This window comes from Chroicocephalus ridibundus, chromosome 7, assembly GCF_963924245.1.
Source record: "Chroicocephalus ridibundus chromosome 7, bChrRid1.1, whole genome shotgun sequence".
In the NCBI taxonomy this organism is placed as follows: domain Eukaryota; kingdom Metazoa; phylum Chordata; class Aves; order Charadriiformes; family Laridae; genus Chroicocephalus; species Chroicocephalus ridibundus.
In genome coordinates, this window is record NC_086290.1 from 47,348,628 (window position 1) to 47,375,767 (window position 27,140).

Sequence of the window (27,140 nt, forward strand, 5' to 3'; positions counted from 1 at the left end):
GTCCCCCGGGCGGGTTCACCCCCGGGCGAGGGTTTGCATCCAGGCGGCTTGGCTGGCGGGGGCCGCGTGCGGCCGAGGCGTGGGGTGGGTGCTGAGGGGTGCTGGGGCAGCCTCCGGCACGTGCCACCCGCGTCCCCACACCAGCCAGAGGGTCCCCTGGCCCCCCCCGGGCAGGGACCCCCTGGGCAGGGCCCCGCAGGGTGTATTAGCGCTTTCCTTTTTTTAATCTTGCTATTTTCTTACAGAAGTACCTACCTTCGCATGACGGTCATAGAGGCATTTATTAAAGGATAAGCAGAGTATAGGTTTATAAATTCTTATAGAGCTAGTGGAAATATTTTTATCCCTCCACAACTGTTCTCAATAAATATGGCTGACCCGGCTTGTCTGCAACCCCGAGTTGTTTCCGCATGGGCACTGGGTCCCCATGTCCCCGGGCAGGCGAGGAGAGGGGCTGAGGGTGGCCGGTCCCGTGGCCTCATGCTCCTGGCTCCCATTTTTCCTGCAAAGGCTCAAAATGGATACTGGGGTGGGGTGGGGTGGGTGTGTTTGTGCTGCACCCACAGGGGCACCCAGCTTGGGGTGGGGTGGGAGAGCCCCATGGCACCCAGCTCTGGGGCTGAGGTGGGGCACAAGGAGCAGGTCCCCCCCTGCCTGCTGCTGGCTCATGTCCCCCTCCTGCGCTGCCTTGGGGTCCCATTGCCCCCGGGCGCTGCTGGTGTCGGGGTTGGGATGGGAACTGGGGGGGCAGAGCGGGGAGCCCGAGCCAGGGGATGGAACTGCCCTCCACCTGCTGCCCCCCGGGCATCCTTGCACCACCCCCCCACGGTGGGGTGAGCCCTGCTGGGAGACACGGCGGGTGCTCGGCATGGCTGGGCCTCCTCTGCGAGTGCCAAGGCCCAGTTACCCCAGTTTGGCTTCACCAGGAGCTGGCGGGGTGAAGCGATAGGAGTCGGGGGGGGCGGCAGAGTGGCAGCGGGACGGATGAGAGCTGTGCTTCTACCTGCCTTCCAGAGGGCATCGTCCCCCCGCACACAGCTATCCCCCCCTGCACACCGCTGTCCCCCCCTGCACCCTGCTGTCCCCCCCTGCACCCTGCTATCCCCCTGCTGTCCCCCCCTGCACCCTGCTGTCCCCCCCTGCACCCTGCTATCCCCCCGCTGTCCCCTCCCTGCACCCTGCTGTCCCCCCCTGCACCCTGCTATCCCCCCGCTGTCCCCTCCCTGCACCCTGCTGTCCCCCCCTGCACCCTGCTATCCCCCCACTGTCCCCCCCTGCACCCTGCTGTCCCCCCCTGCACCCTGCTATCCCCCCGCTGTCCCCTCCCTGCACCCTGCTGTCCCCCCCTGCACCCTGCTATCCCCCCGCTGTCCCCTCCCTGCACCCTGCTGTCCCCCCCTGCACCCTGCTATCCCCCCGCTGTCCCCCCCTGCACCCTGCTATCCTCCCTGCTGCTCCCTTCTATCCTCCTCTGCAACCTGCTCTCCTCTCCTGCACCCCACTATCCTCCTCCCTACATCCTGCCATCTCCCCACTATTCCCCCTGCCCCCCCCCCAACTTTCCCCTTGCCCCCCACTATCCCCCCCGCCCCCCACTCTCCTCCGCACTGTGCTGTTTGGGCTGATCCCAGCACAGGGATGTGCCCGACAGTTCTCCCCAGACCCCACCCCCAGCCGAACCCCGCTGTGACCCAGCAGACCCCGGCACAGCCCAGCCCCACTGTGCCTGGCTGGGGGTGGCAGCAAGTGGGGTGTGCACAGGAGCGGCGTTGTGGGGGGGCAGCAGTTTGGGAGGGAGCCCACGCTTGTGTAGGCCTGGCTCCAGGGATGGGTCTGGGTCCCTTGCTGTGACACCCAGCAGCAGCCATCATGCATGTGGCATGGGGCTGTACCTGTCCCCCTGCAGCCTGCAGAGCTGCGATGTGGGGTGCTGAGGAGAAACACATTCCCAGGCATCCCCCAAGCCCTCAGAGCCCCCCACCACATCCTTCCAACCATCCTTCCCTCCCTCCCTCCCTCCATCCACTCATCTATCCATTCTATCTATATATCTATTCATTCTATCCCTCCCTCCATCCATCCATCCATCCATCCATCCATCCATCCATCCATCCACTCATCTATCTATTCTATCTATCTATGTATTCATTCTATCTATCCCTCCCTCCCTCCATCCATCCCCCCCTCCATCCCCCCCACCACATCCCTGCAATCATCCCTTCCTCCTCCCTCCCTCCATCCATCCAGTCATCTATCTATCTCTCTATCTATCTATATCTGTCCCTCCATCCATCCATCCATCCACTCATCTATCTATCTGTCCCTCCATCCATCCATCCATCCACCCGTCCATCACCCCCACCACATCCCTCCAATCAGCCCTTCCTCCCTCCCTCCCTCTATCCACTCATCTATCTGTTCTTTCTATCTATCCCTCCACCCATCCCTCCATCCATCCCACCCTCCATCCCCCCTCCATCCACTCATCTATTCTATCTTTCTATCTATCTATCCATCCATCCATCCACTCATCTATTCTCTTTCTATCTATCTTTCTGTCTGTCTGTCTATCTATCCATCCATCCACCCATCCAACCATCCACTCATCTGTCTGTCTATCTATCTATCTATCTATCCATCCATCCATCCATCCATCCATCCACTCATCTATTATATCTATCTTTCCATCCATCCATCCATCCATCCATCCATCCATCCATCCATCCATCCATCCATCCACTCATCTATTCTATCTGTCTGTCTGTCTGTCTATCTATCTATCTATCTATCCCTCCATCCATCCCCCCCACCCATGGACATCCCTGCCCCTGATGCCTTGATCACCTTCACCATCCTCACCTGCCCGCACCCACACCCTTGACACCCCGTTTGGGCTCAGCAGCAGCACCCAGCCCCTGTGCCGTGGGCGTGCTTGGCCCAGCCCTGTTCCCTGCAGCCCCCTTGCTTACGGGGCTTCCCCATAGGTGGTGTTTTACTTCCATCCCATGGGCGCTGGACGCGTGGTGGGACCTGCTGCTGCCACAGCCCTGCTTGCTGCCCTGGGACGGCGGGTGCCAGGGCCATCTGCAGCTCCCGGCTTGTCCCCTCTGTGCAGAGCACCCTGCGCTCGCTGCTGTTCCCCACACGGGCAGGAAACCTGGTGACGGGGCTGGAAAACCAGCCTTTCCCCACCCTGGGGGGCACCCCCGGTCCCCTGTGCCCCCCGTCTCTGGGCGGTAGGTTCTCCCCATCCCTCATCCCCTGCACATCTTCCCTCCAGTCCCTCTGATCCTAAATATCACCATCTCCTGTGCTCCCCTTTGCTGGCACTCACCCCTGCCTTGGCTCCCCCCAGTCCGCCCCCATCCCTCTTTGCCCCCACACCCCAGCCAGCTCCATCCCCTCTGCAGGGCTTTGCTCCTGTCCTATGCTCCAGCACCTCTGCCCACAACCAAACACCTCCAGCACAGCTCTGGTCCCCTCCCTGCTCACTTGTGTCCTTCATGACACCCCCTGCACCCTCTGATCCCCTTCCCCCTCCCTGGATCCCCCCGGGCCCCTTCGCTTGCTGCCTCCAAGACTTTCTCTGGGTCTGCTCCCTCCAGGGCCATCCAGACTCCTCTGCCCCTTCCTCCGCTGCCCATGCAGCCTGCGAGGGCAACGAGAGCTCGGGCAGGCTCTGCCCCCCATGTCCCCCACAGATGGGACCCTGCCCCATGGTCCGACAGGGAAAGGAGCCCGCAAAGGGGCTCCGCTTTCAGCTGCTCCTGGTCGCTGGCAGCACGGCCGGGCTGGGATGAGCAGCAGCTGCCTCCTTCCCGAGGTAGGATGGAGCCAATCGGGTCAGCGCGGGGGTTTCAGCAGTGACTCTCCTCCTCGCTCCTGTTCTTCAGAGGAGCTGAATCACAGGCAGCAAAATGCCTCCCATCAGTATCCCCCCAAACAGACACCGGTGTCAGAACCAGGGAGATCCTGAGCAAGAGCTGTGCCATCCCCACACCATCCCTTGTCCCCGTGGGGAAGGCAAACCCCTGCCGAGTGTATGGTTGTATTATTTTTCTCTGCTAAAGCGGCTGAAGCATCTCAAAGGGGTTCCCCAGACGTCCTTGGCAGAGAGCTAAGGCCAGGCTCCGTGTTCCTCTGGTCTCTGCATCACTCAAGACAGACTAATTTTGGTTTTCCACCGAGCTGAGCGGGGCAGTCGACATGCTGGAGGGAAGGGGTGGCATCCAGAGGGACCCAGACAGGCTGGAGGAGTGGGTCCATGTGAACCTCGTGAAGTTCAACCAGGACAAGTGCAGGGTTCTGCACCCGGGTGGGGGCAACCCCCAGTACCAGCACAGACTGGAGGAGGGACGGAGGGATGGAGGGATGGAGGGATGGATGGATGGAGGGATGGAGGGATGGATGGATGGATGGATGGATGGAAGGATGGACGGATGGATGAAGAGCACCCTGCAGAGAAGGACTAGGAGATACTGGCAGGTGACAAATGGGACATCAGCCGGCAATGTGCGCTTGCAGCCCAGAAAGCCAAGTGTCTCCTGGGCTGCATCCCCAGCAGCGTGGCCAGCAGGGCCAGGGAGGGGATGCTCCCCCTCTGCTCTGCTCTCCTCATCCCCCCCAGGAGCCTCCAGCTCTGGGGTCCCCACGACAAGGCAGACACGGACCTGGCAGAGACGAGACGCTCCACAGGAGCCACCAACATGGTCCGAGGGCTGGAACGCCTCTGCTCTGGAGAAAAGCTGCCTGCTGAGGAGCTGTCAGCCCCATCCACCGCCTGCTGCAACTTCTCCTCTTGCCGTGGGTTGGAGCTGGGTCAGGAAACCACCCCTATGGGGTCCTTCCCTCCTTCCCTGCTTCGGTCCCACCTTGCTCCCTCCATTTTACAAAGATGCTGAAACCCACCTCTGGACAGTGGTGCCAAAATAGGCTATTTATTGGGCCCAAACCCACAACATTAACCCTCTTAACATCAATGTGGAAAAATGTTTGTCCTTCCTCACGGGGAAGAAGCTCTTGCTCCAAAGGCCGGGATGTATGACCCTGCCTCCTCCTGCATCCCACCCTTGCAGGTCCCAGCGCTCCAAGGTGGACCCCTGCACTGGGGGCCCTGCCGGCCTCTCCTTTCCCGGAACACCCAACAGAGCCTCTTGTGTTGGGCTCCAAACCAGCTGATTTAGCCTGGTCCCCCTTCTCCCCGGAGGATAAAACCCAGTGCTGAAGCTCCGGCGACAGTCTCAGCCTGTGCCTACCCTTCCTTGCGCTTCACTGCATGTGATTTTTGATAACATCTTTAAAAATAAAAAAAAGAAAATAAAAAAAATAAAAAAAAACCCCAAAGCCAAACCCACTCAAACCCAGCCTTTCCAGGGCAGAGATATTTCCACACGGCAAACGCTCCAATGTGAATTCTCCGATGCCCTATTTTAGGTTTCTCACCAGCTGCAGACGCCTGTGCTGGAGCTCCTGGCGAGCCCTCGGCCATGAGCGCAGTGGAAGGAATGAAGGGTTCATCAGGGCAGAAAAGGAGATCTCTGCCCTCCTTCCTTGGGCTGTGCTACCCCACGCCTGCCCCTAACGAAACCCCAACCGGCTCCTTCCCTTCCTTCCCTCCCTCCCCTGTGTTTATCCATTTATTCCTTATATTAATTCTATCATCCCCTATTGGAGAGCACCAGGCAACCCCACCTCTTTTCCCAGCATTTGGGGATGTGTGCACGGGGTGAGCCCCAGCTTGGGGTCCCCCCCGCGTGGCTCTCCTGCCCCACAGCCTCCGTGGGGCGGGGGCAGCGCCCTGCCATGCTCCGTGCTGCTCCCCTGCCCGTTGCAGGCGGTGGCGGGGGGCGTCCCATATGGCTCAGGGGTCGCTTTGGCAGGAGGACACCCGGGTGCTGCTCCGAACCCCGCGCCGCCCTCCTGAGGCACCCATGGTTGAGTGGTTTGTTTAAATCCAGGCACCAAGGCGCTGCCTCTGGTTTCTTCCCTCTCTCTCTTGCACTTCTTGGCCGCTTGTCACATCCATTTCCAAGGCCGCCTCTCCCGGGCGCAGGCAGGGCAGCAGCAGTCAGTCCGATTGCACCCAGCGCCGTCCGCCCGGTCGGGAGCACGCTGCCTGGCTGGGAGCTGCGGGGTGAAAATGCCTTCTCCTCGCCTTGCAGACGTGACGAGGATTTGGGATGCTGCGTCTGAACGCATTCAGCGAATGCTCTTGATGAATCAGGTAGGCTTTGTGTCTCCAGTAGACCTGAAACCACCAGGGCATTGCGTGCTGCGGCTCTTCCCCTCTTTTAATGGCAGCTAAATCCAGTTGGCAGCTGGTCACAAGCAGTGATCTTAAAGGTCTTTTCCGACTTAGAGGATTCTATTATTCTATGACTCTAAAATATCCCAGAATTACCTTGCAGCTGGCAAATGGGCCACAGACCCGATTCTCCACAAATAGAGACTGAAAAAGTGCAGCTCTAGCAGACAGAAGTCTTCAACACATTTTGCGGCTTCTCTGGTCCCCACAGCCAGAGTGGAAAGACCAGACCAAGAGCTGGAAGCATTTTTTTCAGGGTTTATCCCAAACGATGGGAAGCCCCCGGCCTAGCTGAGGGATGTTGGCTCTGCTCCTCACCGAATACTTTTTAGAGGCTGGACAGGAAACTTCTCAGCATACGGAGGTCTTCCCCAAAGCTTTCCCGTCTCTTCTTGCTCCTCAGTACATCAAGGCAGAAGGGACAAAGCACCACCACCATGCTCTAAAAAGTCATCCTTCACTTCTACCAGCCACAAAACACTTATTATTTGCTCCTTCTCTTCTCCTCGGCCTTCAGGCTATCAGAATACCTGGAACTGGGAATCGTTGACCGAGAGACCCCGGATCTTCGGCTTGGTGATGTCACTGCCGAGAGGTGGGTTTCTCCACTGAGACTTTGGCAGATCTTTGTGGGGTCATCGCTGCTCAGGCCAGCATTCTTGGTAAGAGGAGAGATGAAACCTGTGACTTCCCCTTGCAGCGCCTGTGGGGTGCACGCTCGTTTCTGCATCACCAGGAAGGAAAGGGAACTGTTCAGAAGGCCCTGAGGACGTCACAAGAGGAAACCACCCCCAACATAGCCAGGTGTATAAAGCTAGAGTCTCTCTTTGGTTTATCAACCGGCTTCAAACCACTCATATTTATTCAGTGGTGCGGTGCTGCTGTCTAAGAGACATGTCCTGGAGCTGCTGCTTCTAAGCCCATTGAGACAAAAATTGATCCTCCATAGTTCTGCTGTGCCAGACCATGTAAAGGCAAACACCAGAGTTCATGCCAGCTCCTACAGCTTTGTCATAGGCAAAACTGTTTTGGCAGCAGCTGCAGACAGTGCCAAAAATGACCCCCCACCAGTCTTTCAGCCACCTCTCCACCTTCATTGCCCTCAGCACAAGAAGGACATGGACCTGTTGGAGTGGGACCAGAGGAGGGCCACGAAGACGATTCGAGGGCTGGAGCCCCTCTGCTGTGAGGACAGGCTGAGAGAGCTGGGGGGGTTCAGCCTGGAGAAGAGAAGGCTCCGGGGGGACCTTATAGTGACCTTCCAGTCCCTAAAGGGCCTACAGGAAAGCTGGGGAGGGGCTGTTTGCAAGGGCATGGAGCCATAGGACAAGGGGCAATGGTTTAAACTAGAGCAGGGCAGGTTTAGATGAGCCATTAGGAAGAAGTTCTTTACACTGAGGGTGGTGAGACACTGGCCCAGGTTGCCCAGAGCAGTGGTGGAGGCCCCATCCCTGGAGACATTCAAGGCCAGGCTGGATGAGGCTCTGAGCAACCTGATCTAGTTGAAGATGTCCCTGCTGACTGCAGGGGAGTTGGACTAGATGGCCTTTAGAGGTCCCTGCCAACCCAACACATTCTGTGATTGTATGAAAAGAGAGAGGGGATGGATGGTCTGTACAAAAGCCTGTGGACAGGCAGATATTCCATGATTTCTGGTCAATACTGGGCCTCCCTGCAACCGTGTCTCCCCAGGGTGCCAGGAGGGCACCAAGGGCCTGGGGTACACGAATGTCTACATCAGCCTGGTGGCTCTCTGCATCTAAAGCAGGGATGTCTTCTGCTCTAGTCAGCTAGAAGGGTGGTCACAGTTGCCTTACGTGGCATTGTGCAGGTATTTTGCTTCTTAAGGACAGCTGTTTGGGCATAGCCTACTCAACGTGGCCCGGCTGTTCCTTCAGACTCTGGGTGTGTTGAGAGGCCCAGCCCCATCCACCCATGCTGTCCACTTGCCCCCCTGGTTTGCAGGGTATTTTCAGATCGCTGCTGCCAGGACTGGGCGGCTCCTGGCAGCTGAGGACTGCCTGGCCCAGACCCCAGCCCACACCCTGGCTGTGGTGGGCACATGAGAACAGGACAGGGACAGGAGACGGATGGATGTAATTATAGTGTGGTCTTTAATTGAAGAAGACCCCACCTATATGGCTATTGGTTCTGGGAAGCTCCATCAGATGACGTCACTGGCACATAACGCTATTTCTGGAGCTTCCTTTAAAAGACACAAGTTGCACTGTATTTTGGCAATGTGTTCCCCCATACCTGTAGTCTCACAAAACCCACCGAGACCATTTGGTGTGACCTGCCAGTCTGCTGGGAGGCTTGGCAGAAACAGCCATTCGTCCCCTGCATGACGATGTCACAAGTGATGTCAGCATGAAGTACAGGGACCAAGTAGAAATGACAGTGAAACCTTGGTCTGATGCTGATGTCCTCCTGCGACATACCTGAGGTGCGACTCTCCTGGGTCTCCAGCCAGGACTACAGGAACCTGGCAGAAGCCCTCAGTGTTGGTTGTGCTTGGAGAAACAGCACCATCTATTTGCGGCATTGTTTTATGAGTGCCTTTGTAGAGAAGACGACGTGGCCTCTGTGGTTGGATGTCCATGACCCACCAGCAGGGCTGGGGATCCATCCCCAAGCCACAAGCTTGGCTGTAGCATCCTCTGCTGTCCTAGGTCACGTTGGGTTAGACCCTGCAGCCCTAAGGTAGTGCCTGACTTCTTTGAGTTGAGGGTTGTGAGTATGAGTTGCACAACGTGCGTGCAGGCACCAGGGGAGGGAAGAGGCACGAAGGGTCCGCAGGCAGGTCAGACAGTCCCAGGTCCCCAGCTGCATCCCAGATTTGCCCCTCCCATTCCAAGGCAGGGTCTGCCCCTCTGCTCCCACGCATGGACACCCACCCTGAGGTCCGATCCCCCTACAGGTCTCAGCCCCTGCCCCACATTTCCCCACAGCTGCCTTGGAAACATGCCAGCCCACTGGGGTCCAGAGCTGTCTGGGGGGCAGAAGTCCCAGGAAGGTGTTGACCCCACAGGACCAAGGGGGAGAAAGCCAGCCTGCCCCCAGCTTTGCTCTGGCCAGGAAAAGCTGTCCCCACCCCAGCTGATCCCCACATCTGTGGGAAGAGCAGCTGGGCCAGGGGCAGGGGGACAAGGCATGGGGATGGGGCTGCCTGCAAACCCAGCTCAGCACCCCTCAGGGTTTGTCCCCCTTGTGTCCCGGGTGGCACATGTAATCTAGGACCCCCCGATCCAGCTTTACCACAGGCTTGGGAGGAATGAAAAAGATCTGCTCTATTAAACCTGCTGGAAAAAAGGGTACAAGGGGTGGTGTGGGGCATCCAAAGCACAACAAGTGGTCTGGGGCATCCAAAGGTCTCGTGGAGCATCCTCTACTTCTTCTTGCTGGCTTTCTTCTTGCTTTCGATCAGGTGCAGCCCCTGCTTCTTGATGTCTTCCCGGGTGAGGACAAGGCCATGGTCTTTGTCAGCAAAATCAAAGGGGTCTGGAGGAGAGAGTGGAGAGTAGCAGGCTGAGGAGAGGCTGTGGAGACACCTCCACTTTGCCCATGTCCCTTGGGTGAGCTGGCACATTTTGGAGGGCTGGTGGCATCACGGTGAGATTCCTCATGCCGAGCCCTCCAGTACAGGCGCTACTGACTGGCTTTTCCACCCCAGCATCCCAGGGTGACCTGCAGGGCCTGGCAATGCCACTGCTGTGACCCATTTCCAACACTGCTGGGGCTTCCCATAAAGGTCTGGAGCCCTGGATGGTGGAGCCATGTGGTGGGCACAGCTTTCACTTCATTAAAAAAAGGTGGTAAGCTGCCAAAAGCTCAGTGGTTCCTCCAAGAGCATCCAGCAGGAGGTGGCCACAGACAGACCCAAGCACTCGTTATTCTTCACAACCAGGTGATTTTAAAGACAAGGGTCTCCCTTCTTGCCCCATGGCATCTCTCCCTGTTCCTGCTGTGGTTTGACGCCCCCCACTCCACTGGCTGCCTTCGTTCTCCCACATCCCCACCTAAAATCACACTCAAAGCCTTGGAGACAGCCAAGGTCAGCCCTAAGGTGCGGAGACAACTCATGGGTTGGGGTCTGCTGGGGCAGTGGGAGACAGGCAAGGATGCCCAGAAACCCCCGGAGGCAGGGGCTGGGACAGTCGCTGTGGGACGCATCCCCACTGTGCTTCCCTACCTTGGATGCTGCTGCCTATGTCATCCAAGGAAATCTTCAGGTTCTGTGGATCATTCGCAGTTGTTTTCTCCAGAAAATTCCTGACCTTCACAAAAGTCTATGAAAGACACCCTGGGTTAACTGCTGAAGGGGAGGTGGGTGTTACAACCCAAGGGGTGTCCCCACCTTGATGTCCCCCTGGGGGGGGACACCCTGCAGTGCTCCAGTGCCACCTGGGGCTGAGCTGCTCGGTGGCTCTTCCCTGGGGCTACCTCCATCCTCCCAGCTGGGAGGATATCTTAGGATGGGCCATCCAGGAGAACCCCATGTGGCTCCCCAGAGACCACAGCAGGGACGGAGTCCCCACACACCTCGTTGTTCTCATCGGGGCTGTGGCTCTCGGGGGGCAAGTCAGCCACCCGCTGCAACAGGTACTGCAGCTTCTGCTCACAGTGCCGGAGCTTGTCCTCCACCCCGCTGGCCTTGACAGAATCATCCTGGAGTCAGAGAGAGAAGAACCTTGGTGGGGAAAATGAGCCACTTGGGGTGACGGTGGCTGCACCAAGTGTGACTGGACTGTACCATCGCACCCCCTGGGGCTGCGCTCACCCCAGAGCCACACGGGTACCTGGTCGGGCACGGTGATGCCATGCAGACGGACGAAGAGGTTGTCAATGCCATTTTCAAACTCAACCAGGAGCTCCTGGTTCCTCAGCATCTGGGCTCGCATCTGCTCCAGCCGAGCCTTTTCCAGCTGCAGGTTCATCCTCAGCTGCTCCTCCAGCACCCTGGAACCAACCACATTCACATCCACACTAATGCACAGGGGTGCAGAGACACCCCAAATCTGCTGAAAAACCTGCCCAGGTTGCCCCCTCCCCAATGGACTTCAGAGCAGAGATGCTGCCTGTGACCCAGCTCCATGCTGGTCCCACTTCCCAGGCCAGGCAAGGAGCAAGGGTCCTCCTGCTCCCCCAGCAGGACCTTTGGGTGCTCTGCCAGGACCAGAGCCAGGGGAGCACCCCGCTCGGAAAACCTCCCGCTGCAGGAGCAGTGGGTGGCTGCAGTGGGATGAAGGGGTGCCCTGCTGGGACACCCGTGATGCACACGTGTCCTCCTCAAGGGTGGTGGCCTTGTTGACACAGTTGTCCCGAGGCCAGCAGCACCTGGTTGTGTTGGGGGGCTGGCGAAACTTCAGCTCAGCCTGCTTCAGCTCCAGCTCCTTCAGCTTCTCCTTCAGTGCCTGCTGCTTCTCCTTGCACTCGTTGACATACTGCTCCAGGTCCACCGAGGACTTCTGCTGCGCCAGGAGCCTGCTGGGGATGTCCTGGCCAGGGGAGAGCACAAGGACTCAGCACACGGTGCTCCTGCAGGGTACAGGATCTGGGCCGTGGCCTGGGGGAGGTTTCTGCACCATGGACTGCTGCAAGCTCATGGCATGGAGAAAAGCAGCTCCCTCTCTGCCCACACAAGAGGGGCGTTGAGGGGCTCCAGGGGCAGAGGAGAGCAGATAACCCTGCAATGAAACAAGGTGAGCAGAGAGGTCTTGGCTCCCCGTGGCTCGAGCAGCCCAGGGTTTTACCAGAGATGGGTTTTTACGTTACCCAGAGGCGAGAGCACTGCACCGCAGCCTTGGCCTTCTCCATCTTCTCGGTCACCCAGGCCTCGCGCTCCATCTGGGACTTGGTGGCCTTCAGTTTGGTGTCTAGGATGGGAGGGAAGCAGTAGGGAAGGATGCCTGCGGCTGCGCCCCTGTCCCACTCCCCTGCACCCCACCGGGCACTCACCCTCCACCGGGTCCTGCAAGTGCAGGTTCAAGTCCATGGCGAGGTCGTACCTGGCTTGCTGCAAGGATGTTCATCGTCACCCCTCCAGCTGCTGGCACCCTGGGGGAGCTGACCCTGCAGCTCCCCACCCATGGGGGGCTTGGCACTGATGCCCGCCATCTGCCTGCAGCCCTGCCTGCCCCGGGCCCCCCCAGCTCACCGCTTTCAGATGTTTTTCGCTTGCTTCCTTGAGCCAGAGCCTGTCGATGGGCACATTCTGGGCAGCCAGGGAGCGGTACCGGAGCTCTCGCTCCGCACGGAACTGGGTTTCCATCTTGGTCATTTCCTCCTGGAGCATATCAGAGAAGGGAGAAGCAGTTGCCAAAGCTGGGATGGACCTTTGTGAGCCAGCTGAGCTACTGGGATGGCCAGTGCCAAAAATGACCCCCCACCATGTAAATAGGCTAGGAAGGAAACTGGGCAAGGAGGGCTGAAAGGTGGAGCATGCTGCCTTCACCATGGGTGGTGCTTCGGGAAGGCTGTCCCCAGCCCACCTGGCCCAAGAGCAAGATGCGGGAGCAGCTATGGAGGCATCTAGGTGCTGGTGGGCAAGCCCAGCTCAGTCTTTATCGCAGGAAGACTCACCATACTGGGTATGTGGGGCTGTCTGTGGACTCTGGAGGGTGGGAGAGGGCCCCAAGGTGCCCCAGACCATCTCACCTTGGTTACATCAGCAGCTTTGAGGGCACTCAAGGCCATTAGCTCCATGTCTTCCAGCTCCCAATGGTACCGCTCAGTCATCCCATACAGGAGGTCCAAGTGCAGAGGCAGGTGGTCCAGTTCCTGGGACACAGGGAGCCACAGCGTGTCACTCCGCCGAGCCCCGGGTGTCTCCTGTGTGCTGTGACAGGGGATGGTGGGGAGCAGGAGGACCTCACCAAGCCAGGAGTGTGTCCCACCAGCACAGCTCCTGGGGCACTTCGTTGCCTTTGCAGGGGGAGTGGGTGGGACAGTGGCACAGTGAGGAGGAGCTCACCTTCTTCAGGACATTCCTCACCGCCAGGTACAGGGTGGTCACCTTCTGTCCAGCGTGGACTTTCATGAGCATCTTCTCAATGTTGTTCTCCAGCTGGCGAATCACCTGGGGCAGAGACGGGAGCAGGGGACATGGGGTGACACCGCATGCCGAGCCCAGCACCCACCCAGGGAATGAAGGTTGGATTAAAATCCCCAGTGGGTGCTGCCACCCCAGGAAGGGGTCCTGGGTACCTGCACCTGTGCCTGGTGTCGCTTGTCATTCATCTGGACATCCTGCAACTGCTGCAGCTGCCTCTGCAGCTCGCCCAAGGCTCGGCTCCGCTGCCTCAGCTGGTACAGCAGCATGTTGCACTTGTTCACCCGTTCATAGATTTTGGCCCGGAGCTTCTCCTGGGCCACCTGGATGGGCATGCGAGAGTTCACCAGGCTGCAGGCAAGGTTCGCTGGGCAACCGTAGAAGGGGGTCCTGCCTGGAAAACTCCCCCCAGGGTAGAGCCAAGGATGCTGGGACGTTGCTCCAGGACATTGTCACTCCCTTGGCAGGAGGGGGTCTGGAAAGCTTCGTTGTGGGGGCTCTGGGGTAGGGCAGAGGTGGGCATCTGCTGATGGCAGCGGTGGGTCACGCTTAGGGGCTCTGCATAATGCAGACCCGGGGTGGGTGTCAATAAAATCGATCGGTGCCCCAGATGCAGATGATGGCAGAGAGCGGTGGCACCGCTCTGTCCCTGCAAGAGGCCCCCAGGCAACAGCAGCTCCGCGAGGCCAGTGCCTCCATCCATCTCCATGGGCTTGTAACCAGGTCATAACCTTGGGACAGGCAGCGAAGGGCAGAGACAGCATCTCTCTCCTAGGGATGCAGCTGCAGCCTGCAGGAACCCGGGCAGCCCCGGGGATGAGCAGGGTGGGATGGGCAGCAGCTCAGCTGGGGCAAAGGATCTGCTCAGGGAGCTAAAGGAGGACCTGCCCGGATGCGTCCCGCGGTGGAAAGGGGCCCTGTGGGACCACTTGTGAATGCCCCATGTCTCGCCGCACCAGCCCCATGTCCTTGTGCTGGCCCCAGGTCCCTCTGCTGTGCACCCCGTTCATCCGAGCGTCCCCGGAGCCCCAAGCCCCCTGTGAGCAGCCTGTGCCCGCCAGACCCTGCCCTTACCTCCACTGTCTTCCTGGCCAAAGCAATGCCCAAGGGCTTCTGCGCTCTACAAGCCTCGGCGACAGTGAACCTGTACTGTGGGCAGGAGAGGGGCAGAGAGAACGTCACCGTCAGCCTGGGGACGGTCACATCCTACTGCTGCCCTGCGCTGCCTGCTCCGGGAGAGACACGGTGGAGGAGCTGGCTCTGCAGGGCCAGCAGCAGGCAGGGGTGCCGCAGATGGGACCTGCCGGTACCTTCTGGACAAGGTCCAGGGCATGGATGTCCTCCTTCACCGCCTCACGCAGGCGGGGGAGCAGCTGCCTGTTCTGACCGAGCTTTTCCTCACATGACAGCGTGAAAATCTTCCTCCCTTGCTCTGGAGGACATTAAGGTGATGTTGGTACCATGCAGGACGATGCGGGGGAACTAAGAGCCCCCCCGGCTTGCCCTGGGACGGCCCCATGAAGCCCAAGGGGCAGCACCTTGTAAGGTGATGACGGTGCGCAGCTCCTGGACACGCTGGCTGAGGCTTGCCTTCAGGCCCGGCCCGGTGCCAGTGCTCCTGCCACGGCCCTCCAGCCCTGCTGCCTGCATGGTGGCCATGGTGGCTCCACTGGTCCCCAGGGTGTCACCAGGGATGGAGCCAAGCTCCTTGTGCCCACGGAACCGTTGGCGTGGCACCTCCAACTGCTGCACACCACGCTCCTGCTCCGCCATGGCCGCTCACAGCCCCTTTCTCTCTGTTTCTGCGGGCAACAGATTAATTAATAACCAATTACTGAGCTCCCTGAGGTAGCCAAAGGCTGGCCGGGAGTGGGGATCCCAGTTGTGTTTCCCATCACCGTGGTTACAGCGGTTGCACCCCGCCCAGCCGGGGGACACACCAAGTCTCACTAGAAACGGGGTGAGGACAATTTTGTACACCCAACCACACTCCCAGCGCCCTCTTGGAACCTGCCAGCTTATTTCCCATGGCAAGAGGAGTCTATTACTACCTAGATATGTACCTTTGGAAATTTCAGTTAATTAGGAAACGCCACAAAACTTCAGTTAATTACTGCAGGGAGTTACACTCCTATTGAAATGGGGAAAAACAAACCAGCTACCAATACTGATATTTATTTCGATGCTTACCATACATTCTTGCTGAACTACAAATACGACAAGAAACGCAAGCATGTACATTTATTTGTTGATAAATTAAAAGAAGCTCCCTCTACCAGAGAAAATCCTTAACGCTTGATTCACAGAAAAAGACTCCAATAAGGAAATTGCCTTCCTAGCGCCAAGCTCGTAAATCAGCTTGGATTGTTTCTGTAACTCAAGATCTTTAACCTGCAGCCATCCTGTTGTGCTCTAGGTGTTGACCATAGAAAACAAAGCAATTACAGGATTGTGGAATCAAGTATTACCGACAGCAACATCAACTGAGGCTCTCACTCAGTGTCTCATTTGCAGATTTATGAGTTGCATGTTAGCGCTAACAGCCTGCGACAAGCTAAATATTAACATAATAATCTTCAGTGCTTCACAAAGTATGCATGGAGAGATGGCCGTCTGAAAGACAAGGGCTTGTAGACACAAGGCATCTTGCCAGTCTGTCCATGCAGAGATCTCCACGTTGGGCCTGCATCCACACGGCAAGTATCTAATTATGCCGCTAAACCTTCCTAGGCAGAATTTAAACGCCATGGAAGATCACCTTGAGAGCAAGGGAAAGCATTTCAAATTGGATAAAATGCTTCAAGAATCTCCGTTTCACTAGCCCTCAGCAAAACGCAGACTCTACAGTGGCAGGTCCTTCCAAAATGTTACTGAAGAAATTTAACCCAACCTTGCACAAGCTCATGCCAATAGACTGATGCAGAAATCAGCTTCCAAGAGGAAGCCTTCAACTAAGGATCTAGTGCTACAGGCCCTCTGCACCCCACAGGTCAAACCTCTCCCTGTCCAGCTGATTTCAACTCTCCCGGCAAAAATTCTAGAAAATTCACAATGTGTTAATGGTACAAAGGAAAAGGTTATGTCAGAGTACAAACCAGAGCTCTGTCTAATCATCATCTAACAGGCAGAGTCACGCACACAGCAAACAATGAACACAACACACGCTCATCCGGGAGAGAGCCGTCCTTGGCTGGCCCACAGCTCCTGACTCGCTGCCTGCTATCAGCATGGAAACAGGGACGTAATACCGAAGGCTCCTTAATTCCTGCTGCTTTAGCTTTTAGTCACCCAAGGATATATGCTTTCCCTGGTGGTATGTATTTTTACTATCTCCTTCTCCAGTTGTTGTCCTCTCTTCCCCTCTTCTTTGAAATACGCAAGTTCAACTTAAAAAGCATTTGTTTAACACAGCTGAAACAAGATTTAACAGAATTATCAAGAACTGTGCACCGTGCCTCAGAAGCTGGCTGGAAATTCTGTGCATGTATTAGAAAGCAGCATAAAAACCCCAGAGGATAAAGGACAGCTGCCAGAATTGTTCTCTATCGCATTAAAGAGAAAAGGGGCACATACAAACAGTTACCGCTAGGGAATTACGGCCCAACAAAAGCCTGTCTGCCTCAATGGCCAGAGGCCACCGCTGCCGGTTCGAGATTCACTTTATCACGCGAATGAGAACAGCTCATGAGCGCAGGCTACCCCCCTTCATCCTACAAAGCATCGCCACGGCCAGAGATACCTCCTATACTATTAACAAAAATAATTATTTTCTTTCTTTCTGTATCTGTAATATATAAATAGATGATAGTTCATTTGTATTAAATGTAGCTAAATATATTTTACGAATAAGTTATTTGGAGAACATTTTTTCTAATTCAGCAAGTACTGTTATATCCAGTGAAGGAAATCTGTAAGAATGGTCCTTTAAAGTACTCTAATTATCAAGCAGCCAATTATGGAAGTCTAAGTCAGTTTTTATGCTGCCAAGAGATCACTTTAGACACGGATCCACACTTTGCACCTGTTTAGAAGTGAAAATGCAGCTTCCCTTTTCTTCAGGTTCCTCTCCTCGCATACAAAACTCACCCCTCAGTGACCTCTGGAATCTTCCACTCAACACTGACAACTTAGAGCAAAACTGATTGGCACCGTACCAGCCAAACACTCTTCAACAGCAACCCTTAAACTAAACCAAAGCTCGAGTAACTTCCGCACCCGGTCTTAACTCAATCCTCATTAGTGCAACTCTGACACAAAACGTTCCTACAGGCAAACCCATTTGTAAACCAAGCAAGTGTAAAATGATAAAAAAAAGACCCACACTGCATGGAAAAATCCCAAAGGATTAGTGTCAGAAAATATTTGGCAGCAAGAGATTGGAAAAAACATGAAGGCCTAACAAAAGAGAGTGGCTAATGCCAGTCATTTCGTTGGACGTTGTTAAAGTAGAATCGCTCCAGGAAGGTTGCTGTTGTTATTCAAGCTTTTCATCTCCTTCCTCCACATCTTTCAGGCTGAGCACTTCCAGCGTTCCTTTCCCTTTTGTCTCACTCCGGATCAGCTCATCAATCTCCCTGAAGCAGCCCGGGTCAATAAGGCACACCTGAAATATTTCACATTTCATCAGTCAAGCAATAATATTTAATTTTTATTAGCCCCCTTTCAAGGTGGCAGCGTTGGGTTAACAGTTGGACTCAATGATCTCAAAGCTCTTTTCTAACCTAAATGATTCTATGATTCTAAGGTCCAACACTAATTTTTGTTTAAAAAAATTACCGTTTAGTTACTGAGAAGGACTTTGCAGAGTTGACAAGCGATTTCTGTCATGTCATCTTTCCACAGAAGTTCTGCAGTTCCATTTACCCATGCTGGACATGTCCTTTGACAGTTGGGATTACTAGATTCTAATCTCCTCTCAGAAAGATTTTCACCAATACCAAATTTTGCTTTACCACATACTAGTTTTTAAAAACCTAATTAACCACTGTCAAAATACAGGCCTGACCCACCAAATAAATAAAAGTAACATGCCATACTTGCAGAGAAACTTATCAGTGTTGTGGAAGAGTCACTGCCAGGAGACATTACATTGTGCCTCTCTGCTTGAAGCAGCAAACTGTTTAATAAAGGCTACTTCCAAGCTTTCATCACTAGAATTGTGTGAAATTAAAAACTACAAACTACACCTCTAATTCAGAATCTCTGGTAAACTTGCAGGTTATCAAAACCACTTCCATATATTAATTAATCTTCTAGTAAACTGTACATGTGTAGTCAAATCAAGCAGGAAACCCAAGGACTGCTTTATCACTTACAATTTCCAGCTGCTCCTGGAAGTCTTCATTCTCAATAACTTTAATCAGTGGCTTGAGCTTCTCTTTCAGTTTCTTCCCCTCTTTTGCTGGAAGAATAAATCGCAGCCTCATGTGAGCACGTTCAATTTGCATGGTCTCCTTTAGCTGTCTGATCACTTCCAGTGCCTGTAACGGCATCAAGAAAGAGCGTTTACACACCTGCTTAAAAAACACCGCACAGATCAAAATTTCAAATCCTTTGCATTAGTTTCAGACACATTTCTCAGTACTGATCACTGCCACTCTGCTGCAGGGAGTTTGCTGTTAGGCTATTTTGATAGATTAATAAGAAAAGGCAGAGTTCTTGCAGTTTGAAATTACTTCAAATACTAAAAAAAACTGGCCGAAATACTGGTAAGTAACAGTTGTACTGTAGAACAACCGAAACCCACGTGGCTCAGACGCAAAGCCTGAGTTACTGCCTCAATTTAAAATAAGCCATAAAACTTTTATTTCTGTTCCAGGCATATCACTGTTGCTGCTTTAATGAGTTTCTTTCTTTCTCTCTTCCCTGAATGGTTAGAAAACAAAGTGCACAAGTTTCAGAGGCTGCTCATATCCAGCACTCAACTGCCCGCCAGCTGAGTAATCATTCCGCACGCTTTAGGCCACGGGGCTTTGTTGATCCCACTGTGACTGCTACCAGAGAAATTACACTTGAAGACAACACCTCTGAGCAGAAGCTGATTTTGCAAGAAAACTAACCTGCTGTTTTGTGCTCTTGTGTGGTTTGACGGAGTAGTGAATATCCTTCATGGCTCTTTCGATAAGGATTACTGTGTATGGCCTTTTCGTTTCAGGATTCACACATTTGTCAGCCACAATAGTCGCGATGTCTCTAAACATCTGCTCCAGCTGCGTGTGTCGTTCTTTGTCCGATACCTGCAGCTCCCCTTTTGACAAGATCTGCACAGTAAAAATCAAAAGAAAACAGTTAATAAACACCACATATTTGACTAAAGAGTGAAAACTCTAGTAACTTCGTTAAATTTAACAATTGCTTGAATGCTTTTGTTAGACGTGAAATGCAGAAAAACAATAATTATGACAGGCAACACTGGAAAGACTTCAGAGAAAAAAACCACCATCACCATCGAAACACTAAACTACAGAAAGAGAAGTGCAGATTTACTTGAATTCTCACCACTCACAACAAGTCCATAGTTCATACCTTAACAAGAAGGACTAAGAAATTAGATCCATTCTTAAAATGTAATTGCATTGCCCCAAAAAAGCAACTGTCCTCTTCCTTTCCATGCATCCTTCAGAACATATCTTAGGTGGGAAACTCTTCAGTGCTGGTTAACCTTTTTTCCTTGTCCAAAGGCATCAGTGCATAGAGGCTGTATGTTACACAGCACACTCAGAACTCCGTTCAGCAAGAAGCAAATATAAAATTTAAGACCTACGCCACAGAGTTACCACTCTTTTCTACCCATTTCTAAACAAAAAACCCAATCCTTTTGGCACCTATTGGTGCTGGATTCTATGAAAACTTTCCAGTAAAAAAGCAACCTACCATGTCTGTGTGACTCTTACGTAAACCCTTTGGAAAGTTTTCTCCAAGCTTTTAAAAGGCAAAGTGGTTGAAACCTACCATTTTACAGATTTCCGTTTGGTCATCCGTCCCAAATGCTTTAACAAGATCTTCCTTCTTTGCCACCTGGCCTTTGGAAACATTGACAAACACCGTGTGTGTCTGCAGGACCTCATCGAGATCTTTCTCCCTAGAGATTAGGACAGGGTTAGAAAATCCATGAAGTCAGCAACACAAGAGTGCAAGAGATTTTAGCGAGGAGGAACAAAAGTCTGCCAAGGACTGAATCAGTGGTGCCTGGGAACTTCTATTGCGCTAATGTCACTCCCCAGGGAATGGATGAGGCACGGCACAGGGTCTGGGGCGCTCCCACACAGGACTCGCCATCCCTCCACGCTTCATAGTTGTACACCATGCAAGCTCTACGTCCGGACCCCATGCGGTTCTGCCCCTCCCTGATTCCATACCCGGGCCCCACGCAGGTCTGCCCCTCCCAGGCTCCACGGACGAGCCCCACGCAGGTCAGCTCCTCCCGGGCTCCACGGACGAGCCCCACGCAGGTCTCCCCGTTCCGGGCTCCACGGATGAGCCTCACGCAGGTCTCCCCGTCCTGGGCTCCCTGGCTAGGCCCCACGCAGGTCTCCCCGTTCAGGGCTCCACAGCTGGGCCACACGCAGGTCTCCCCATCCCGGGCCCTACGGCCGGGCCCCACGCAGGTCTCCCCATCCCACGCTCCACGGATGAGCCCCACGCAGGTCTCCCCATTCTGGGCTCCACGGCCGGGCCCCACGCAAGTCTCCCCGTTCCAGGCCCTACGGCCGGGCCCCACGCAAGTCTCCCCGTCCCGGGCTCCACGGCCGGGCCCCACGCAGATCTTCCCTTCCCGGGCCCCACGCAGGTCTCCCCGTCCCGGGCTCCACAGCCGGGCCCCACTCAGGTCTCCCCGTCCCGGGCTCCACAGCCGGGTCCCACGCGGGTCTCCCCCCACCACAATCAGGCTTCACACGGGCCTCTCCCTCACACTGTCCCGTCCCCCCAGCCCCGGCGGCGGCGGCGGCGGCGGCGGCGACGACCCGGCACTCACGCTCCGCTGCGCCACCCCATGACCTTGTTGCGGTAGCAGGCGATCTCGAAGCGCTTGCCGCCGCGGCGCGCCCGCACCACGGCCACGTTGGTGAGGCGGATCTGGTTGGTGGGGGTGAAGATGGACATGGCGGCCGCCGCTCCTTCCCCGCCGCCGGGCGCGCGCGGGGCCAGGGGGGCGGGGTCGCCCCGCGATGCCTTCTCATTGGCCGCCGCAGCGCCCCGCCCGCCCCCCGTCGCGCCGGTGAAAACTGTCCGGGGGGAAACCGGGGCAGGCGGCAGGAAGGGGCGGGCGGTGGTGCGTGGTCTGAGGCGTGGGGTGCCGGGGAGTACTGGCGTCGGGGTCGGTCGGTGAGGGCCGGGGTGATGGCTGTGAGGGGGGAGCGTGTGTGCGCGCGCGGGGTAATGAGCGGGGGCGGGGGGGTGGTATGAGCCGTGAGGGGGGTATGTGTGGCGGTTATAGCCGTGAGGGGAGAGAGTGAGTGAGTGAGTGTGTGTGGGGATAATAACCCTGAGGGAGAGAGGGCGTATGTGGGAGTCGGGTCATAACCCTCAGGGTGTGTGTAATAACTCCGGGGGGGTGGGGGGGTCCTGTGTGTGTGGCGGGGAATAATCCTCAGGGGCGTGTGTATGTAGAGTAATAACCCGGGGGGGGGTATGTGGGGGTTAAAAACCGTGAGGGGGGCTAATAACCGTGAAGGAGCTGGGGGATGTTTGTAGGATCTGTGACGGGGCAGGTAATAACCGTGAGGGTTGTGTGTGGCTAGTAACCATGGGGGGGGGGGGGGTAGTAACCATGAGGGGCCCGTGGAGGGGAGGGGGGGGTAAGAGCTACGAGGGAGGTGTAGTGTGTGGGGGTGAGAATTGTGTTGGGAGGGTAAGAACCATGAGGGGGTAAGAACATGGGTGTAGGGGGTTAATAACTGTGTGTGTTGGGGTGTTTATAACTGTGAGGTGGTTACTGGGTGGGTGGGGGGATATGGGAGGCCTGTGTGACAGGGGTGGGGGCGAGTACAGATGAAGAATTAAATGGGGTGGGTGCAGGGGGGCAGGCACTAGGGTGAGGGATGGGGGGAAGGTCCAGTGGGGCGTCAGGCCTGGGGGATGGGTGCCATGGGGTGATGGCAGGGGTGGGTACAGGGGGTGAGGAGCAGCAGGGTACCCAGGCTGCAGTGGGTTTGTGAAGCCCCCTTGAGGGGTGTTTGCTGCTTATGTGGGCCATCAGCACTGGGGTCCTGACACAATGGCAAGCACTCTCTGCTTTTTTTTTTTTTTTGGGGGGGGGGGGGTGTTCAGTGTTGCTGCTGGAGGGGTGACGAGGATCCCCTCCAGCTTTTGATCTGGTACTGTAAGTAACAGCCCAGGAGAAAAGTGAGATAACAAAGTTTCCAGCCTCTTGGAAGTACTCTGTTTCAGAAAGAATACAATACAATAGAGTATTTCAGTTGGAAGGGACCTACAACGATCATTTAGTCTAACTGTGTGACCACTTCAGGGCTCACCAAAAGTTAAAGCAAGTTTCTAAGGGCATTGTCCAAATGCCTCTTCAACACTGACAGGCGTGGGGCTTGGATGATAAGGATCTGCTAACATTCAGGATTTCCTCCCCCCAGAAGACTACTGCCTTACTACTAAATTAGAAATGAAGATTTTAATTTAGAAGATTAAGATTTTAATTTAGTTTCTGTGCTCTTTTCTGATATCTGCAAAAACAAGATCCAGGAGGGCTGTAAATAACAGTAGGAGGGTGTCATTTGTGTTTCTCTGTCAATAAGCGTCACAAACAAGCCTTGTTTAAGCTTCTGAATGTTTCACATGAGATAAGTAATCACAGGCACCGGCATCGTGCAAGTGTGCTCCTGGCTACAACATTATGTTCTGAACCAACCTGAAATTCAGGGTACAATCTCAGTTGTCCTGAATCAAACATCACCCACGTGATGGAATTCTGAAAAAGCACTTTCAGTTGAATCTAGGTTTCAGTGTGGCCTTGACACTCTGGGTCAAAGCTCTCGTAACCAGAGTGGCGTTTAATGTGTACAAGCAAGGGTTCTGTTCTGCAGCAAGCTCTGTGGAGATGATTTCCCCCTTGAGATGGTGATTTTTAGCTGCAGAGATCTGCATGTGTAGGGTCTCTGGAAAACTAAGACCAGTACAATACAGTGGATGTTTCACAAGGGCTTTTTACTTTCAGATGCTTGCACAGCGCAAGTATTTTTCTGCTTTCCTTTATAACAGAACCTGGCTGCCCTATCTTAAGGAAAACCCAGAGTTTGCATATGACAGTCTAAAAAATTAGCTTGGGTATACAGATGAAATTCAGTTTACACACCTCTCAGGAGGTGAAGTCTCCATGATTCAACTGATTTAAAGCTGTTTTCTTCAGAGACCGGGAATGTCATGAGTCTGTGGGTCCTGTATGATTATTTTCTGGTGTGCTTATTCTAAATTCATACTGTATGAATCTGATCTTGCTAGATCTGTGCTTTATTCTAGATTTAAATGTCTCAATGGATACGTGGAACTTTTCCTATACTTGCCTGGTGTCCTTATGGCTGCACAGATTTTACATCTATTCTGTTGTTGCTTTTGGGATCAGCATTTGGATCATCATTCAGTTCTTCACCACCAAAACCAAAAAGAAGGTAACTGAACCCATAAGCACTTTTGTCTGAGAAGGCCCCAAAATCTGTGTGTGGAAGTGAGTAGTTGCAGGGTGAAGGTACCCCCTTGGTGCAGTGAAATGTGCTGCTTCACTGTGAGCCCACCTAGGTGGTTGCAAATCCCAAATGTGCTCGTTTGATGGTTATAATCCTCAGTCTGGATTGTCTTATGTTGGTGGGTAATTAAACATCCTCGTTGCTCTGATATTAGAGCAGATCTCAGCTGAACTATTCTCACTTTGTTACTAAGGACGTTTCAGCCTGGGTTGCTCTGTTGCTTCAAGTAAATCCACTCTGCTTGTGCCCGGTGTTTCCAGTAAAGTTATTGATGAGGCTGGACTGGTTTTAGGTTGGGAGTGGGATTAGAACATTCAGAAAGTTAAAACCTCCGTGTGTGGGTGAGTAAATTTCTGCTGCACGATTTAGGAGGTTCTTAGGTTCAGCTGTGGATCCAGTTATCTCCCAGGTGTGTGAGATGAGTTTATTGTAGCATGGCCTAGTTCAGAGAAATAGTTACTTGTGTGTCTCTCGATGTGTGAGGAGCTAAAATGCTTTGACTGTTGCATTTGTGTGGTGCCGAGAGTCTGGTCATGGGATTTGTATTTTAAGTGTCCTTGGGATTTTCCCAAGGGGTTAAAATCACTTTGAATGAAACACCGCGCTCTTTTCCTAGGGTGAAAAATCCAATGGGAATCCAGCTGCTTCTGAAGGAATAAAAGACAAACTAGTAAATGGATATGCCACCCTGCAGGCAAAGGAGGTCTATGTCGCTGGGGTAAAGATTTTCTATGGGTCCCAGACGGGCACAGCAAAGGTATAAGTTACTTTTTTCATGTGCCTGAAGTTGATTTTAAATAATGTTTTGATTCAAGTATGTTGCTTGCCTTAGAAATACTACACTGAAAGTTCATCAGAAAGTTCATTAGAAGTCACTGCCTAACATGAAAGATAAGTGAAAACTATATAAAAAATAAATATTATTCTACTTACTTCATTTAAGTGGAACATACAGTAGAGACATTGATTATGAAACATAAAATTTATTCTTGCAATATACTTTTAATTTGCTAGCAGGTCTTGTTAGAGGGAACTGATGATTTAGATGCTTTATTTCTTAAAAAGAAATTTAATTTTTGTGCCTGTAAAATCATTAGTCATGAAAATTCATGTAACTCTCTTCTTTCAGCCAATGTACTTCACTTTTTAAATGTGAGGGATTATAGGTCCAGTGTCCAATTCTTGTGTGTCATTGTTCTTCCCATGGTGGGGGGCATCTCAGGATAGCAGGCTCCAACCTTAATATAGTTGGGTTGAAGTAATTTATAACTTTCTGCATTTCTTTTTTTTTTTTTTTCAGAAATTTGCCAAAAGTCTGGCTGAAGCAGTTATTTCCCTTAATTTGCCTGTGGAAGTCATTAGTATGGGGGATTATGATCCAGATGATTGTTTAGCAGAGGAGGTAGGTACTGTATAAACATGAATAGTAAATACAAGTTCTTCTTGGGATTGTGAAGGCTCTTTTCTTCTTTCTTGTATTTCTTTCTTGTTATCCTGGAAATCCCCAAAGCTGTGTGTTGAAAATTGCTTCCCTTCTTTCTATATAAGCAAGTATGGCCCATCAGTCCTTGTCAGAAAGTACCTGAATTTTGAAAATTACTAGGAGGATCATGTAGAATATTTTGATACTGACGGTGATTTTGTTTGAGCTACTTCAAGTGGGAGTTAAGTGAGAGTGGCTGCACTGGGTCCCCCGATCTGTCTCTTGACAGTGTACACCTGGGGAAGGGTTCAAAACCGGAACAAGTAGATGGTGATACTTCTGCAGCCTTCAAAGACTTACAAGTTAAGCTTTTTGGGAGCTGTGTTTATATTGAGTAATCAGTGATGGATTTTTCTTCCATGAATATTGATAGTTGCTTGTTGAATCCATGGGAGACTTTATTGCTGCAAGAGTCTCTTCAAGACGCTGTTGATTGGGGTAGGGAGGGTAGGCGTCCAGTTGTGTTTTACCACCATGTCTCTGTTAGGTAGGGGAAGACAGCTCGATGTCCCTTGGCTAGTTTAAGATGGCTTTGCAGGGAGGAGGGCCATTCACCACCATTGGGTTTATTACCTGCAGCACCCACACCAAAGATTCTTAACCCACTTAGCAAAAATCTTGTCTTTGACTTCTTGCAACTGTCCATGTGTTCCAGCTGTCTTCCTGATGTAAAGAGTTCTGCAAACTGCAGTGATCTCTTCTGTTCTCTTCTCTTCATGTTTTCAGACAACCAGCAGGAACATTTGTGTGTTCTTGGTAGCTACGTACACAGATGGACAGCCAACTGAGAGTGCAGCCTGGTTCTGTAAGTGGTTAGGAGAGGCTGTGAATGACTTCCGCTTTGGGAAAACGTATCTGAAAGGCCTGAGATACGCTGTGTTTGGCCTGGGAAACTCAGTTTATGTTGATCATTACAACACAGTAAGTATCTCCGGTGCACCTTTCTTTGATTTCAGTGTCTCTGAAAGGCTAAGCCTTCTTAAATGCTACAAAACCGAATGATACTGGTAGTTTGTGTGAGAATTGCAGTCACTGTGAGGACTTGATTAGAGACTGGGTTTAGGGCATAGGCAGTGCAGCTTTGAAGCAATTGTGCTGCCCTTTTAAGTGGGAAAGGAGTCCCGTAAGCACTGCATTAATCTGGAAGGTATGAGAATGCATTTGGTAAATCCTTACTGCATTAATTTCCCAGCTTTGAAAGCTTTCTATCGGTGCATGAGGGTACAGTACTGTAAACCTTGCTGTCTTTTAGTCTAGGGCGCTTTTCTCTATCTTATGTACTTTGCTGTATTGTGTGGGTTTTAGCTTTCTTTCCTGATGCAAAATATGATAACGTCTTAGCCTGGTAGTCAGATTCACCTCAGTCAGAAAAATGGCATGGCTTGTCCCCAGGTTGTTACGTTTGTATAGCTGGGGACATAAGAAACGTGTTACACATGTGGGCATTTTGACCAACAAGAATTGCATGAAGAAGCTTGTTCCCAGAGCTCATCTCTTATCACATCAGTGTGATAGCAGAGGTATTTTCAGATGTGAGCCTGGGATGTGTGGGTGGAATAATTACTAAAATGATCAAAAATACAGCACTGTTCACACATTAAGGAAAGG

General features: G+C 53.3%; 3 protein-coding genes across 7 annotated transcripts in view; 1 reads left to right on the plus strand and 2 right to left on the minus strand.

The window, feature by feature from the left end:
- Window positions 1-9,597: 9,597 nt before the first annotated feature.
- CCDC183 (coiled-coil domain containing 183) lies at window positions 9,598-15,457 on the minus strand. The gene is made up of 14 exons (XM_063341896.1): window positions 14,894-15,457; window positions 14,666-14,787; window positions 14,430-14,504; window positions 13,511-13,678; window positions 13,278-13,382; window positions 12,962-13,084; window positions 12,462-12,590; window positions 12,263-12,320; window positions 12,080-12,180; window positions 11,642-11,802; window positions 11,104-11,263; window positions 10,847-10,972; window positions 10,497-10,593; window positions 9,598-9,805 (listed from the first exon to the last, which is right to left on the minus strand). Exons 1-14 carry the CDS (start codon window positions 15,126-15,128, stop codon window positions 9,693-9,695), a joined length of 1,773 nt encoding a protein of 590 aa, XP_063197966.1. The 5' UTR covers window positions 15,129-15,457; the 3' UTR covers window positions 9,598-9,692.
- A 126-nt stretch (window positions 15,458-15,583) lies between these two features.
- On the minus strand, window positions 15,584-21,516 carry SBDS (SBDS ribosome maturation factor). The gene is made up of 5 exons (XM_063341897.1): window positions 21,331-21,516; window positions 20,307-20,436; window positions 19,415-19,615; window positions 18,671-18,835; window positions 15,584-17,958 (listed from the first exon to the last, which is right to left on the minus strand). Exons 1-5 carry the CDS (start codon window positions 21,456-21,458, stop codon window positions 17,830-17,832), a joined length of 753 nt encoding a protein of 250 aa, XP_063197967.1. The 5' UTR covers window positions 21,459-21,516; the 3' UTR covers window positions 15,584-17,829.
- Window positions 21,517-21,588: 72 nt separating this feature from the next.
- Window positions 21,589-27,140, plus strand: part of LOC134518781 (S-adenosyl-L-methionine-dependent tRNA 4-demethylwyosine synthase TYW1-like) — a 119,727-nt gene continuing 114,175 nt past the window's right edge. For 3 of the 5 annotated variants that reach the window (XM_063341979.1, XM_063341982.1, XM_063341983.1), the window contains exons 1-5: window positions 21,589-21,680; window positions 23,826-23,974; window positions 24,666-24,806; window positions 25,350-25,451; window positions 26,259-26,453. In XM_063341979.1, the coding sequence (XP_063198049.1) occupies window positions 23,840-23,974; window positions 24,666-24,806; window positions 25,350-25,451; window positions 26,259-26,453 (573 nt within the window). In that variant the 5' untranslated portion in view covers window positions 21,589-21,680; window positions 23,826-23,839. The remainder of the gene's footprint in view (window positions 21,681-23,825; window positions 23,975-24,665; window positions 24,807-25,349; window positions 25,452-26,258; window positions 26,454-27,140) is intronic. The other 2 variants (XM_063341981.1, XM_063341980.1) reach the window with 2 other exon arrangements.